We start from the raw sequence: 16,569 nt of genomic DNA, 5'->3' as shown, positions 1-16,569 counted from the left end.
ACATCACACATCAATATGCACAAATAGTGGATTCTAAAAACATGCATAGTATTGTTACGTCCTGTGGACTGCACGATTCTTTTCTCCTCCCCGATTTACGCAGATTCGCGTTCCGCGAACATATTAATTATAAGACCGAAATTAGTTATAAGAATTCTCGCTAATAGACTAACTAGCACATAAAGTACGATGCAGAGCACTCTTTATTGAACCCGGACTCATAGTAAAAAAGTCAACGTGAGCCGCGAAATCGTTAGCCAATGAGCATAACCGATTTAGCGGGTTATGCTTCCCATAGGACGTACGGTGAGACTCAAGTGCAAATAATTGGTTAAATCTAAGCGATCTGCCCGGCACATGCAGCCCAATGCATTCTAGTAAGTCCGGGCAATCAATAGAGCCATTCACTATTTTAGACAAAAAGACCAGGTCCAACATGGCTCTCCGATCCTTCAAGGTTAACAAGTTTAATTCTTTCATTATGCAATCATAATTATGATCATAGATGCTCATCGGCCTGTTCAACTTAAAACTAACCCTACGAAGAAACGATGTTGAGTCCTCTCAAACACGGCACACTGATTCGCCTGATACGGAGCCCAGATAATCGAAGCATACTCCAAATGTGGCCTTACAAGAGAGCAGTACAATAGCTTGAGCGTATTAATGTTGTTGAAAAGTTTACACGAACGGTTGACAAAGCCCAGCATTTTAAATGCGGATCCCGAGATATGAGAGATGTGTTGGTCGAAGGATAGATCGCTGCTAAAAATTACGCCGAGATCACGTATGGAGTCAACGGCTGAGAGAGAAGTTTCGTTCAAAACATAATCATACGTGCAGCTATCCCTCCTGCGACTAAAATGCACAACGTGGCATTTGGCAATACTGAAGTCAAGCCGGTTCATTTTACTCCAAGCATCCAAACCATGCAGATCCCGCTACAACTGGGAAGCGTCGGCCACATTTGACCCTCCGAAAAATCTTAAGGTCATCGGCATAAAGCAGAAACCTGGAATGAGCAAAAACCTTTTTAATGTCATTAATAAAGACATTAAAAAGTAATGGGCCCAAATGTGATCCTTGAGGAACCCCCGATAAAACCGCAATACTTCTAGAATAGGCGCTATTAATTTTTACAGTTTGGGATCTATTTGAAATAAAGCTCGCTAGCCACTCCAAGAGCCTACCATTTATACCGAGAGCACACAACTTGCCGATCAGGATCGTGTGATTTACGCTATCAAACGCTTTTCTAAAATCCGTATAGACCGCATCAACCTGGAAACCTTCCTCAAGCGCCGTAACAATATAATCATGATATAAAACCAGGTTGGTGATTGTAGAGCGAGAATTCATGAACCCATGCTGTTCATTAATGATTATGTTTTTTAGTAGTTGTGACAATTTCATCGTAATAATGTTTTCAAAAATTTTAGGTATTATGCATTGTTTACTAATAGGCCTGTAGTTCGAAGTCATGGTAACATCTCCCCCTTTAAAAATCGGCGATACAATGCAGGTTTTCCACCCCTCGGGGAATGTGCCACAAGCCAAAGACTTATTAAAAATCAGCCAGAGTATTCTGGCTATGATGAAATTGCATGCCTTAATAAATAGTGGAGGAATGCCGTCAATACCGGGACTAGCGTTAGTATTTAGCTTGTTTACAAAATCTAAAACCTCCCCAATGCTTATATCAACGTTCGATAAATTCAAGTTAAGCTCATTACTAACATCGACACAAGCAGAATTGCTTCCGGTGTAAACCGCCTCGAAATAGTCGGTAAAAGAATTAGCGATGGCTAAATCATCCTCAATAAGATCATTGTTATTCCGTATGCACGAAAGGGAAGAATTTTTACTTCGAATGTTGTTAACAAAACTCCAAAAAATCTTAGTATTACTGGATATAGCGGATTCAGTACTCCGTAAGTAACCATCGCATGCCTTCCTGGAGAGAGTCTTACAACTGGATCTGATGCTTGCGAACTCGAGGTAGTCGGAAATTGAGCCCGATCTCTTATAATTGTAATGAGCTCTCTTCTTATCTTTAATACTTGCAATTAGCTTCCCAGAAAACCAGGTGGGAAAGGATGATTTAAACACAGTGCACGCAGGCACAAAAAATGAGATCACATCATCCAAATGCATATACGAGGGCAGTTCGATAAGTCAGTGACTTTTACAAGATATGGCACTCAAATCGCAATCTAATTTTATTTCTGATATTTACCATCTTATTTAAGTATACACACCAAGTTTCAAGTAGATCTGTCAAATAGAAATTTTTTGACAGCGTTCTAAAGCGGATAAGTTTGTGTTTTTTGCTAAAATGGAAAAAAGTGAATTTCGTGTGCTAATAAAACATTACTTTTTGCGTGGAAAAACCATTAAGGAAACTGAAGAAAAGCTAAAAAAGTATTATGGGGACTCTGCTCCGTCGCATGGAATGGTTCACAATTCACAAGGGCGAGGAAAACACCCCTGACATCTGAGGGAAAAACTATCGTGCTGCGCATGGGCGTCCGCAGAATTTTTTTCAGGGGGTGCATATCACTTGCTGATTAATTGGGACGGGGGGGGGGGGGTTTGCTTTAATATTTTTACATCTTTTAGTATTAAAGCTTTCTTACCGCGACAAGGTAGATGTAAATCGAGAGTTTTTTAAAAATATTTTTTTTAATTTTTGTATTTTTTTATATTTAAATTTAATTTTTTTAATTAAAAAAATTTTTATCCATTTTCCAGGGGGGGGGACAAGTGCCCCGTTTGCCTCCTCCCCCCACGGACGCCCATGATGCTGCGATTGTATGAAGACGGACATTGACCTTGGACGCGCCTCTCAAATCCGCATTGCCTAGGAACCGTGCCAGTCCTTGAGAAAAGAGTCCGAGGAAGGTTTCTGCTAAAATTATCGCAAGTCGGTGATAAGAACGCTGTCGCCCCTAATAAGCCGATAAGCGGCGCGACTAGAGTGACCAACTCTTAATCAACAATATAAATCTTAAAAAATTGGGACTTTTTATTGATATAATTTTAATTTTGAAACATAATGATTGTAATATTGCAGTTTTATTGCATATTATTTTTTAAGATAAATAATCATTAGTTTAAAACTAAATTGATACATTCTTAAAATAAAATTAACGAATAATCATCAACCGAACATGAAAGCAATAAAAAATCAACATAAAGTTTTTTCTTATACAAAATACAAATAATAAAATAAAATTCTAGAGTTAATTTTATATTTACATATATCAAATTTTAGTATAATCTATTATTGTTTTATATTATTTAATATTATATGAAAAATCGAGACAAATAGCATCCCGCATAAGGTTCTTTCGGGACGCTTCTATAATGAGGGTAAAAAATCGGGATATCGGAAAATTCGGGATGGTTGGCCACCCTAGCCGTTATTGGGTAATAAGCATTCGCGCACCTTTCACGCAGGGTTGAGCCCAGCTATCGACCCGGGCTAATAGATCCTTCATTCTGTATGTGTCCGTCTCTTGTGCTGGAGCGACCGTTCCGAGTGCCCAAGAAAAAAATTGGCAAGGTTGTTTGCGAGAGAGAGGAGCTCAGGATGAGAAATCTTATTGGTGAGGCTATACCCGTGCCGTAAGTCTGAGCTACATCTTTTAGCGTCCGAGCCTTGACCGTTAATTCTGTCGCGAATTTTTGGCGATTTTGGTTTGTGGTGAGCTTAATGTGCGTGTTACATATGTGATAAAGTATCAAGCGCGAATGTTGGTAGCGCAGGCGCGAGCGGCGAGGAGCGTCGAGCGAGCGAGTCGGGGGTTTAGCTAGGGAGAGCGGGAGAAGGAGAGCTCTCTCGATTTCCAACCACGTAGCGATACACACGTTTCGGGAACTACTGTTCAAGTATCATTATTAGCCAAGTAAAGGATTATTCATCATGTAAAGAAAACGGAGTAATCTTTTTTTATACCTGCAACAATTACCTCACTTCTCCCGACGAAGACAAGAATACACGACAGTGCGATTTGGTGATTGCGTGCGACTGGTGTCAAACGGCGAGAACTTTCGAGACCATCGGTAGGATTATTAGCGAAAACGAGTTAGGGCGCTCTATTATTTTCGTCTGCTTAAATTTCAGTAAATATTGTTCGCCAATCACTTCCTGTTAATTTCTTTCATTATTTTGTAATTTCTTTTTATCAATTTATCAATTATCAATTTGCCTTATCTATTTCTTGTAGACTTTTTGTATTATCACGTCACTCCAATTTCTGAACTCAGTGTTAGTCTTTCTAATTCTTTATTTCTTTTATAATTCTTTAGTTGTGTTCTCCAGTCAATTTATGAATTCATTTTCTTTATATTTCTGTTACAATTTTTTTTGTTCTTATTTTTTATTGTAATAAATTTCATACTTTTGATTAATTCTAACTCGCGTCCTTTTAATTAAAATAGTACGAAATTAATAATGCTGCCCTGAATATATTATGTAAATCGAATATATTTATAAATTTAAGCAATATTAACCGAGTATTTATATATAAAAACTATTTAGCAGATAACTTTGTAATGATTTAGATCATTAAAAATATCTGTAATCCAAATTCACCGACACGCATATAATATCCAAGATATATGTATAATCTATTCCATGATGATTTAAAAATATTAATATGCTCAGAGATATTTAAATATCTGAAAATTTGCGGATAGAATTATGATTAATTCAGTTATTACTTAACTTTGCAGGCAAAGTTATTATTAGGTATTTTTTTATACAGTTTTGTGCAGTTTTACCTCGATTAATATAATAAAACTGAACTTTAGTTCCACTTTCAATCGCACTAAACTTGACGTTTTGTTTAAAACTACGATTTGTGGAGTATGTCAAAATATGCAATTTTTGGAGACAAAACACGTCCTTACTTTTTAAAAGATGGCGGGTGTGAGGGAGGATAAATTTAAATTTTCAAATATGCAACAACTTTTGACGGAGTTATGATTGATTGAAATCACGCGAAATTTTAACTTAAAATATCTATGCGTTAATTATTTTTTGTTGATAAGTATAAAAATGATATATATAAATAAACTGATATATGTATACATAATCACTGACGAGGTACCTCGTCAGTGACATAATTGATATTTACATAATTGCTTTCAGCGACACACCACGATTAAAATTCACAGCTAATCAGTCGTAAATTATACAATATGTGATCAAACAGGTATGTTCATTTGGCGTTTACCTTGTGCAGGATGACAGTGCAGGAGAACAGCTTCTCGTCAAATCGACAACTATCAGCGATGGCGAATAAAACTCGTGAAGTCGAGGTACGTATATTACAAATGTATAAATATCAAATAATAGATTGCGTTATTTGTCGTTTCAATCTGCCATTTTAATCAATTCATTCGTAATAACTCATATACATGGACGAAAAAATAGAAATGCCACAACTGGTAATGACTCATATATCATATATAAGCATGAATAGCTTTATCAATTTTCAACGGATTTGCGTGAAACTTGATACACCCATATTTTTTGGGTCGATGATTATATGAATCTGGAGTCAATTTTGAGAAATTCTAATATAATATATATATAATATATTAATTATGTTATTTTCTAAACTTTCTAAAGGCAGATAATATTGAGAATTTACTAAAAGATAGACTTGTTCTTCTCACTCTGTTGAGAAGTACATTCTCAACACCACGTGCTATGAAGGGTTTAGCCTTCATTTCTCAACGAAATTATTATAAATTATGTATCAAACAATAGAAAAATATTCAAAACTGCCTTTAAAGAATAACAAAATTAGTCAGCCATATTAGATCTGTTATTTTGAATTTTGAAATTTTGACCCTGATTTTTTCGTCACCAGCGACACAGAAAACCGCTTATAAATATGTTTTCATATAAAATACGAAGTTATTTACTCTCACCAGTTTTGGAAAAAACGTTGATTTCGGGTTCACTAGTGAACTGATTAATAACCTTCATATACTAATAATCATCCTAAATGGAGCATTATATTAAAGGAACGAAAAATCAAAGTGGACGGCATGGAAATAAATTACGTCAGAGTCGGCAGAGGTGATCATCCGGTGTTATTGTTACCTGGCGCGTTAGGTAAGTACGCGTATAAACATAATAAATAATTTGGACTTTTTCAAAGAGAGAAATAATTTCGGAGCACATTCTTGACACTTGCGGCCATCCATTCGATGTGAATATTCACACATGCGGTACAATGTTTGAATCTTTGAACTGTTCGATAGAAGACAAAGACAGTGTTTCCTGCATTATTTTAGTTTTAGCGATTGAAAAAAATTGTGATATTCTTAAAATTATTTTCTCGCCAACTAATTTTATTTACCTTCTTTTTATCATTTCTCGTTATTATTTTATTATTTTTGTTCTTATTATTATTTATGTTTTTTAATTATCCGAGATAAACATACACATTTCTTTCGCCATTATATTTTTAATGTGAAAAATGTATGTAACAATTCTATCATAATTTCTCTTTCTCTCTCTCTCTCTCTCTCTCTCTCTCTCTCTCTCTCTCTCTCTCTCTCTCTCTCTCTCTCTCTCTCTATATATATATATATATATATATATATATATATATACAGGGTGTCCCATAATTCGCGAACCACCCGTCAGTTGCAGGTAGAGTAGGTTAAACTGAGTAAAAAAGTCCTCTACCGTTTTGCGATTTTCTCAATAATTAATGAGAAATAAATTAAAGAAAATCAGCCAATTCGAGCGATGATAAGCGTGCAGCGAGAAGAGTCAGCCCACTCGGGGGTCCAGAGTTAGCGCTACTCGTATGTAGTTACTGTCTTTTGTAAAGCGCTCCTCCCCGCTTCATCGCGCGCCTAGCAACCGTGTAACATTATACTGTTTCTTTTCGCCGCATGCTTAGTAACGATATGAAACTGGGCTGTCTTTTCTCGCCGTCGTCACGCGAATTGGCTGATCTTCTTTAATTTATTTCTCATTAATTATTGCGAAAATCGCAAAATGGTAAGAGGACTTTTCTATTCAGTTCAACATGCTCTACCTGCAACTGACGGGTGGTTCGCGAATTATGGGACACCCTGTATATATATTCTTTTTTTTAATATATATTTTTTTGAAAGAAAAAATTATTACAAATTTGTCACATGTTTTCAAAATCACCAAAAATATAATAATGCACAAGAAACGCAAGTTTGTTATAAATAATTAATAATAACACAAATAATAATGAAAAATATAAAACTATATACAGGGTGTTTGTTTATAAGTGTCCGAGCAAATATCTCGCAACTGATCAAAGTTACAAGAAAGTTTAATAAGAGAAATTTGCACGGCTTTGAGTCAGCTACAAAGTGCATGTAAAAAAATTTTTTTTTACTCGTAACCTTTTCGAGTTATAAAGGTCAACATAGTTTTTTTAAATGGATACCTATAATTTTTTGCATACTTACATAGTAGAGGTTATTTGCAATCAAAATCATATCTAGTAAAAAATTGCTACTATGCATCCTTTACGAGATAATCGACATCTTTAGTATGTAAGTAGTAAACTGGATTCTAAGGATTTTTGAATTTAGATTGATATTCGAAGAGGTGGAAAGACTGAAACAACTTTTTTATGAAACATTTATTAACCCATAAATTGCTCGAAATTTTGCCCATTATGTTCGATACAGCATTCGACGCGTTTTATAACATTTCTCATTGTTGACTGCAGTATTTCTGCTGTAATGCCTTCAACAGCTCTAGTGATCTTATGTCGTAAATCTTCTTCATTTTCAGGAACAGTTGCATAGACAATGTCCTTAATATAACCCCATCATAAAGTTGTTTCAGTCTTTCCACCTCTTCGAATATCAATCTAAATTCAAAAATCCTTAGAATCCAGTTTACTACTTACATACTAAAGATGTCGATTATCTCGTAAACGATGCATAGTAGCAATTTTTTACTAGATATGATTTTGATTGCAAATAACCTCTACTATGTAAATATGCAAAAAAATTATAGGTATCCATTTAAAAAAAACTATGTTGACCTTTATAACTCGAAAAGGTCACGAGTAAAAAAAAATTTTTTTACATGCACTTTGTAGCTCACTCAAAGCCATGCAAATTTCTCTTATTAAACTTTCTTGTAACTTTGATCAGTTGCGAGATATTTGCTCGGACACTTATAAATAAACACCCTGTATATACAAGATGATTCTATGTCGAAAATTATAAAGGGGGTTTCTTATATAAACATATCTGTGTGTATACTCTTATATATATCCCTCTCTGAGGAGTTAAAAATTAAATAGGGGTTGTTAGTTTCATCCCCTTATAACGATACAGAAAGATAAAAAAAATATTAATAAAAATCCTTTTTATTAGTGAAAAATATCCACTAAGTTTTATTTTTTTAATTTGTCTGAAATTTGAGAAAAAAAATAAAAACTAAATTTTTACGTCCTTTTTTAGAAAAGTATTACTTTTCCGGGAGGAATATAAGAGTATATATGTTTATATATAAGAAACCTCTCCCTTAATTTTCGACAAAGAATTATCTCCTAAAATTTTTCGCACTTATTTAGATACATCCTGTATATACAGGGTGAATCACATAACTTGACAAACTTGAATAACTCGAAAATAAATAATTTTAGAAAAAAATGTTTCAAACAAAAGTTGTTTGGTTTGAAGGGGGACATAAAATGATGCCATTGATTTGACCTTGGATAGTCATTTGAAGGTCACGTGAAGTTCACCTTCAACTTATTAAATAGAACTACCTATTTTTTATTACATATTCTTGTAACTTATCTCAAGAGCTTTCCAAAACACTATAATAAAATGTTCTTCCGTTAAGTATTTTTCGAGTTATGAGGCTTGAAAGATGCAGTATATTGTATTTTGACATAAAATACAAAATATCTTATAAATTATTTAGTTTTCGGTAATCTTACCTTAATACTTTTATGCATAGAAAATCGAGACCAATCGATTGGTGTAAAGAAAACGCATAATTATTAAAAATGTTGCAAATTAGATATTTTGTCTTAAAAAATTGTCTGTAAACAATTGTGTTTTTTTTACACCAATCAATTCTTCTTATTATTTTGTGTATAAAAGTATTAAGTTATAACATATGTATATGTATATAAATTTTAATTGTCTCTTTTCTCTCTTTTCCTATTTTTTTATTATTATTATATTTTATAAAATATTCTTTTTATTATTTATACTACTATCGATTTATAATAATTTTATGCAAAAATGTTATGTTAATAATTGTTAAAGTGATAAAATTTAGGATAAATTAATTTAAATGTTATTTGATTTTAGAATTAAAACGATTGCAAATGTAGAAATTCTTTATGTATCAAACTATATGTTTCAGGAACGATATGGACTGATTTTAAGCCGCAGATCGAAAATCTAAATGCAGACAAACTGACCATAGTGGCGTGGGACCCACCCGGTTATGGAAAATCGCGACCACCCAACAGGACTTTTCCGGACGATTTCTTTCAACGCGACGCCGTATGGGCTCATAATCTGATGCAGACTCTGGGCTACTCGAAATTTTCTCTGATCGGCTGGAGCCACGGCGGCATCACATCGTTTCTACTTGCCTCAACGTATCCTGAGAGCATTCGTAAGATGGTGGTCCTTGGTGCAAATGCATATTTGCACCCGAACGAGATAAAAGCATATGAAAGTACGAATATTTTATTTCATTTGCAATATCTAAAAGAAAGATTTTTCTTATCTTTTACTTTTTTTAGTAATAATATAACTTATAATATAAATATATCTATATAATATAGCATATATAATATTTATAATATTTGTAAAATATTTATAATATTTATAATATATGTAAAATATTTATAATTTAATAGTAAATTTACGTTAAAATTCATAAAACATCAAAATTTGTTAAAATAATTCAGATTTGAGGAAATCGCTTTTGTCAAGAGTCACAAAAACTGTTAAAATTTTTAGAAACATTGTTTAACTAGTTAAAATTTACAAAGTACAAGATATTTTACTATCTCGTTGTCGGGATGGCATTAAATATTTCGTTTTTTTTTTCTTGTTTGGATATAATTTTTTAAAAATATTTTTACTGTCTAGGCATGAGAGACATCAACAAGTGGTCGGAAAGAAAAAGTACATCTATGATACAAGTTTACGGCGAGGATTACTTTAGAAAGACTGGTTCGGATTTGATAGACGCTATGCTAAGATTGTACGAAAAGCATAATGGTTATCTGTGCAAACAGGCTTTACCGAAAATAAAATGTCCGACATTGATTGTTCATGGAGGTAAAGACGAGATGGTTTTACCGGAACAGCTGATGTATCTAAAGCAAAATATCGCCAACTCAAAGTTTGTTCCTTTATAATTTCGAAACAATCAAAGGTGATCTACGAAATTTTTTTATTATAATTTACATATAAATTTATTTTGTATTACAGAATACATATTTTGGAAAAAGGCACACATAATCTTCACTTGAGATATTTTGAAGAGTTCAATAATTTAGCGACGGATTTCATCCTTGGTCAGTCAAGATTATAATAAATTTTTGTGATAGCTTATATTTATAATTTGTATTGTCAATTATATACATTAGTGTATTTACAATTTAATATTTATATATTAATAAATATGAATGCAACATATCCTCTTGTTTTATCTTTAAAGTCTTTCTTGCAATTATTGCACACAATTATCTGTTAACAGCTTTAGTTTCGATAATTTATTTGATTGGTATAATTTGAAAAAATTATTTTACACATATTTGTATATTATTTAGTCGAAAATTTAAATAGTACGAATTTAATAATGCTGCCATAAATATATTATGTAAATCGAATATTTATAAATTTAAGCTATAATAACCGAGTATTTGTATATAAAAACTATTTAGCAGATAACTATGTAATGATTCAGATCATTAAAAATATCTGTGATCCAAATTCACCCAACACGCATATAATATCCAAGATATATGTATAATCTATTCCATGATGATTTAAAAATATTAATATGCTCAGAGATATTTAAATATCTGAAAATTTGCGGATAGAATTATGATTAATTCAGTTATTACTTAACTTTGCAGGCAAAGTTATTATTAGGTATTTTTTTATACAGTTTTGTGCAGTTTTACCTCGATTAATATAATAAAACTGAACTTTAGTTCCACTTTCAATCGCACTAAACTTGACGTTTTGTTTAAAACTACGATTTGTGGAGTATGTCAAAATATGCAATTTTTGGAGACAAAACACGTCCTTACTTTTTAAAAGATGGCGGGTGTGAGGGAGGATAAATTTAAATTTTCAAATATGCAACAACTTTTGACGGAGTTATGATTGATTGAAATCACGCGAAATTTTAACTTAAAATATCTATGCGTTAATTATTTTTTGTTGATAAGTATAAAAATGATATATATAAATAAACTGATATATGTATACATAATCACTGACGAGGTACCTCGTCAGTGACATAATTGATATTTACATAATTGCTTTCAGCGACACACCACGATTAAAATTCACAGCTAATCAGTCGTAAATTATACAATATGTGGTCAAACAGGTATGTTCATTTGGCGTTTACCTTGTGCAGGATGACAGTGCAGGAGAACAGCTTCTCGTCAATTCGACAACTATCAGCGATGGCGAATAAAACTCGTGAAGTCGAGGTACGTATATTACAAATGTATAAATATCAAATAATAGATTGCGTTATTTGTCGTTTCAATCTGCCATTTTAATCAATTCATTCGTAATAACTCATATACATGGACGAAAAAATAGAAATGCCACAACTGGTAATGACTCATATATCATATATAAGCATGAATAGCTTTATCAATTTTCAACGGATTTGCGTGAAACTTGATACACCCATATTTTTTGGGTCGATGATTATATGAATCTGGAGTCAATTTTGAGAAATTCTAATATAATATATATATAATATATTAATTATGTTATTTTCTAAACTTTCTAAAGGCAGATGATATTGAGAATTTACTAAAAGATAGACTTGTTCTTCTCACTCTGTTGAGAAGTACATTCTCAACACCACGTGCTATGAAGGGTTTAGCCTTCATTTCTCAACGAAATTATTATAAATTATGTATCAAACAATAGAAAAATATTCAAAACTGCCTTTAAAGAATAACAAAATTAGTCAGCCATATTAGATCTGTTATTTTGAATTTTGAAATTTTGACCCTGATTTTTTCGTCACCAGCGACACAGAAAACCGCTTATAAATATGCTTTCATATAAAATACGAAGTTATTTACTCTCACCAGTTTTGGAAAAAACGTTGATTTCGGGTTCACTAGTGAACTGATTAATAACCTTCATATACTAATAATCATCCTAAATGGAACATTATATAAAAGGAACGAAAAATCAAAGTGGACGGTATGGAAATAAATTACGTCAGAGTCGGCAGAGGTGATCATCCGGTGTTATTGTTACCTGGCGCGTTAGGTAAGTACGCGTATAAACATAATAAATAATTTGGACTTTTTCAAAGAGAGATAAATAATTTCGGAGCACATTCTTGACACTTGCGGCCATCCATTCGATGTGAATATTCACACATGCGGTACAATTTGAATCTTTGAACTGTTCGATAGAAGACAAAGACAGTGTTTCCTGCATTATTTTAGTTTTAGCGATTGAAAAAAATTGTGACATTCTTAAAATTATTTTCTCGCCAACTAATTTTATTTACCTTCTTTTTATCATTTCTCGTTATTATTTTATTATTTTTGTTCTTATTATTATTTATGTTTTTTAATTATCCGAGATAAACGTACACATTTCTTTCGCCATTATATTTTTAATGTGAAAAATGTATGTAACAATTCTATCATAATTTCTCTCTCTCTCTCTCTCTCTCTCTCTCTCTCTCTCTATATATATATATATATATATATATATATATATATTCTTTTTTTTAATATATATTTTTTTGAAAGAAAAAATTATTACAAATTTGTCACATGTTTTCAAAATCACCAAAAATATAATAATGCACAAGAAACGCAAGTTTGTTATAAATAATTAATAATAACACAAATAATAATGAAAAATATAAAACTATATACAGGGTGTTTGTTTATAAGTGTCCGAGCAAATATCTCGCAAGTAAGTAGTAAACTGGATTCTAAGGATTTTTGAATTTAGATTGATATTCGAAGAGGTGGAAAGACTGAAACAACTTTTTTATGAAACATTTATTAACCCATAAATTGCTCGAAATTTTGCCCATTATGTTCGATACAGCATTCGACGCGTTTTATAACATTTCTCATTGTTGACTGCAGCATTTCTGCTGTAATGCCTTCAACAGCTCTAGTGATCTTATGTCGTAAATCTTCTTCATTTTCAGGAACAGTTGCATAGACAATGTCCTTAATATAACCCCATCATAAAGTTGTTTCAGTCTTTCCACCTCTTCGAATATCAATCTAAATTCAAAAATCCTTAGAATCCAGTTTACTACTTACATACTAAAGATGTCGATTATCTCGTAAACGATGCATAGTAGCAATTTTTTACTAGATATGATTTTGATTGCAAATAACCTCTACTATGTAAATATGCAAAAAAATTATAGGTATCCATTTAAAAAAAACTATGTTGACCTTTATAACTCGAAAAGGTCACGAGTAAAAAAAAATTTTTTTACATGCACTTTGTAGATCACTCAAAGCCGTGCAAATTTCTTTTATTAAACTTTCTTGTAACTTTGATCAGTTGCGAGATATTTGCTCGGACACTTATAAATAAACACCCTGTATATACAAGATGATTCTTTGTCGAAAATTATAAAGGGGGTTTCTTATATAAACATATCTGTGTGTATACTCTTATATATATCCCTCTCTGAGGAGTTAAAAATTAAATAGGGGTTGTTAGTTTCATCCCCTTATAACGATACAGAAAGATAAAAAAAATATTAATAAAAATCCTTTTTATTAGTGAAAAATATCCACTAAGTTTCATTTTTTTAATTTGTCTGAAATTTGAGAAAAAAAATAAAAACTAAATTTTTACGTCCTTTTTTAGAAAAGTATTACTTTTCAGGGAGGAATATAAGAGTATATATGTTTATATATAAGAAACCTCTCCCTTAATTTTCGACAAAGAATTATCTCCTAAAATTTTTCGCACTTATTTAGATACATCCTGTATATACAGGGTGAGTCACATAACTTGACAAACTTGAATAACTCGAAAATAAATAATTTTAGAAAAAAATGTTTCAAACAAAAGTTCTTTGGTTTGAAGGGGGACATAAAATGGTGCCATTGATTTGACCTTGGATAGTCATTTGAAGGTCACGTGAAGTTCACCTTCAATTTCTTAAATAGAACTACCTATTTTTTATTACATATTCTTGTAACTTATCTCAAGAGCTTTCCAAAACACTATAATAAAATGTTCTTCCGTTAAGTATTTTTCGAGTTATGAGGCTTGAAAGATGCAGTATATTGTATTTTGACATAAAATACAAAATATCTTATAAATTATTTAGTTTTCGGTAATCTTACCTTAATACTTTTATGCATAGAAAATCGAGACCAATCGATTGGTGTAAAGAAAACGCATAATTATTAAAAATGTTGCAAATTAGATATTTTGTCTTAAAAACAATTGTGTTTTTTTTACACCAATCAATTCTTCTCATTATTTTGTGTATAAAAGTATTAAGTTATAACATATGTATATGTATATAAATTTTAATTGTCTCTTTTCTCTCTTTTCCTATTTTTTTATTATTATTATATTTTATAAAATATTCTTTTTATTATTTATACTACTATCGATTTATAATAATTTTATGCAAAAATGTAATGTTAATAATTGTTAAAGTGATAAAATTTAGGATAAATTAATTTAAATGTTATTTGATTTTAGAATTAAAACGATTGCAAATGTAGAAATTCTTTATGTATCAAACTATATGTTTCAGGAACGATATGGACTGATTTTAAGCCGCAGATCGAAAATCTAAATGCAGACAAACTGACCATAGTGGCGTGGGACCCACCCGGTTATGGAAAATCGCGACCACCCAACAGAACTTTTCCGGACGATTTCTTTCAACGCGACGCCGTATGGGCTCATAATCTGATGCAGACTCTGGGCTACTCGAAATTTTCTCTGATCGGCTGGAGCCACGGCGGCATCACATCGTTTCTACTTGCCTCAACGTATCCTGAGAGCATTCGTAAGATGGTAGTCCTTGGTGCAAATGCATATTTGCACCCGAACGAGATAAAAGCATATGAAAGTACGAATATTTTATTTCATTTGCAATATCTAAAAGAAAGATTTTTCTTATCTTTTACTTTTTTTAGTAATAATATAACTTATAATATAAATATATCTATATAATATAGCATATATAATATTTATAATATTTGTAAAATATTTATAATATTTATAATATATGTAAAATATTTATAATTTAATAGTAAATTTACGTTAAAATTCATAAAACATCAAAATTTGTTAAAATAATTCAGATTTGAGGAAATCGCTTTTGTCAAGAGTCACAAAAACTGTTAAAATTTTTAGAAACATTGTTTAACTAGTTAAAATTTACAAAGTACAAGATATTTTACTATCTCTTTGTCGGGATGGCATTAAATATTTCGTTTTTTTTTTCTTGTTTGGATATAATTTTTTAAAAATATTTTTACTGTCTAGGCATGAGAGACATCAACAAGTGGTCGGAAAGAAAAAGTACATCTATGATACAAGTTTACGGCGAGGATTACTTTAGAAAGACTGGTTCGGATTTGATAGACGCTATGCTAAGATTGTACGAAAAGCATAATGGTTATCTGTGCAAACAGGCTTTACCGAAAATAAAATGTCCGACATTGATTGTTCATGGAGGTAAAGACGAGATGGTTTTACCGGAACAGCTGATGTATCTAAAGCAAAATATCGCCAACTCAAAGTTTGTTCCTTTATAATTTCGAAACAATCAAAGGTGATCTACGAAATTTTTTTATTATAATTTACATATAAATTTATTTTGTATTACAGAATACATATTTTGGAAAAAGGCACACATAATCTTCACTTGAGATATTTTGAAGAGTTCAATAATTTCGTGACGGATTTCATCCTTAGTCAGTTAAGATTATAATAAATTTTTGTGATAGCTTATATTTATAATTTGTATTGTCAATTATATACATTAGTGTATTTACAATTTAATATTTATATATTAATAAATATGAATGCAACATATCCTCTTGTTTTATCTTTAAAGTCTTTCTTGCAATTATTGCACACAATTATCTGTTAACAGCTTTAGTTTCGATAATTTATTTGATTGGTATAATTTGAAAAAATTATTTTACACATATTTGTATATTATTTAGTCGAAAATTTAAATAGTTCGAATTTAATAATGCTGCCATAAATATATTATGTAAATCGAATATTTATAAATTTAAGCTATAATAACCGAGTATTTGTATATAAAAACTATTTAGC

At 31.4% G+C, this 16,569-nt stretch overlaps 2 protein-coding genes across 5 annotated transcripts; both read left to right on the top strand.

Annotated features, from left to right (window-relative positions):
* The first annotated feature begins 3,560 nt into the window (after positions 1-3,560).
* Positions 3,561-16,216, top strand: LOC145944605 (serine hydrolase BPHL-like). 2 transcript variants are annotated; one of them, XM_083053037.1, is made up of 6 exons: positions 3,561-3,608; positions 11,654-11,729; positions 12,444-12,534; positions 15,029-15,349; positions 15,769-16,024; positions 16,114-16,216. In XM_083053037.1, exons 2-6 carry the CDS (start codon positions 11,655-11,657, stop codon positions 16,214-16,216), a joined length of 846 nt encoding a protein of 281 aa, XP_082909163.1. In that variant the 5' UTR covers positions 3,561-3,608; position 11,654. The 2 variants fall into 2 exon arrangements, with proteins under 2 accessions (XP_082909163.1, XP_082909162.1); XM_083053036.1 differs by lacking the exon at positions 3,561-3,608 and having other exon boundaries at positions 11,580-11,729.
* On the top strand, positions 3,578-10,667 carry LOC145944606 (serine hydrolase BPHL-like). Of its 3 annotated transcripts, none has more exons than XM_083053038.1 (6): positions 3,578-3,627; positions 5,250-5,325; positions 6,040-6,130; positions 9,407-9,727; positions 10,147-10,402; positions 10,492-10,667. In XM_083053038.1, the coding sequence occupies exons 1-6, from the start codon at positions 3,593-3,595 to the stop codon at positions 10,592-10,594; spliced, it is 882 nt and encodes a 293-aa protein (XP_082909164.1). In that variant the 5' UTR covers positions 3,578-3,592; the 3' UTR covers positions 10,595-10,667. The 3 variants fall into 3 exon arrangements, with proteins under 3 accessions (XP_082909164.1, XP_082909166.1, XP_082909165.1); XM_083053040.1 differs by lacking the exon at positions 3,578-3,627 and adding an exon at positions 3,728-4,065 and having other exon boundaries at positions 10,492-10,664; XM_083053039.1 differs by lacking the exon at positions 3,578-3,627 and adding an exon at positions 3,728-4,065 and having other exon boundaries at positions 5,220-5,325; positions 10,492-10,664.
* Positions 16,217-16,569: the final 353 nt, after the last annotated feature.

The sequence above is a fragment of the Prenolepis imparis genome, unplaced genomic scaffold (assembly GCF_030444845.1).
Source record: "Prenolepis imparis isolate NDT839.2.m4 unplaced genomic scaffold, iyPreImpa1.0 SCAF_13, whole genome shotgun sequence".
In the NCBI taxonomy this organism is placed as follows: Eukaryota; Metazoa; Arthropoda; class Insecta; order Hymenoptera; family Formicidae; genus Prenolepis; species Prenolepis imparis.
Note: the sequence above shows the minus strand (reverse complement) of the source record. Positions and strands in the feature narration are given on the sequence as shown.

Coding starts and splice junctions, on each gene's coding strand:
- LOC145944605 (XM_083053036.1), top strand. CDS start 11,610: ATGTGGTCAAACAGGTATGTTCATTTGGCGTTTACCTTGTGCAGGATG. Junction 11,730..12,443: donor ATAAAACTCGTGAAGTCGAG/GTACGTATATTA, acceptor ATTATATAAAAG/GAACGAAAAATCAAAGTGGA. Junction 15,350..15,768: donor CGAGATAAAAGCATATGAAA/GTACGAATATTT, acceptor TTTACTGTCTAG/GCATGAGAGACATCAACAAG.
- LOC145944606 (XM_083053038.1), top strand. CDS start 3,593: ATGAGAAATCTTATTGGTGAGGCTATACCCGTGCC. Junction 6,131..9,406: donor ATTGTTACCTGGCGCGTTAG/GTAAGTACGCGT, acceptor TATATGTTTCAG/GAACGATATGGACTGATTTT. Junction 9,728..10,146: donor CGAGATAAAAGCATATGAAA/GTACGAATATTT, acceptor TTTACTGTCTAG/GCATGAGAGACATCAACAAG.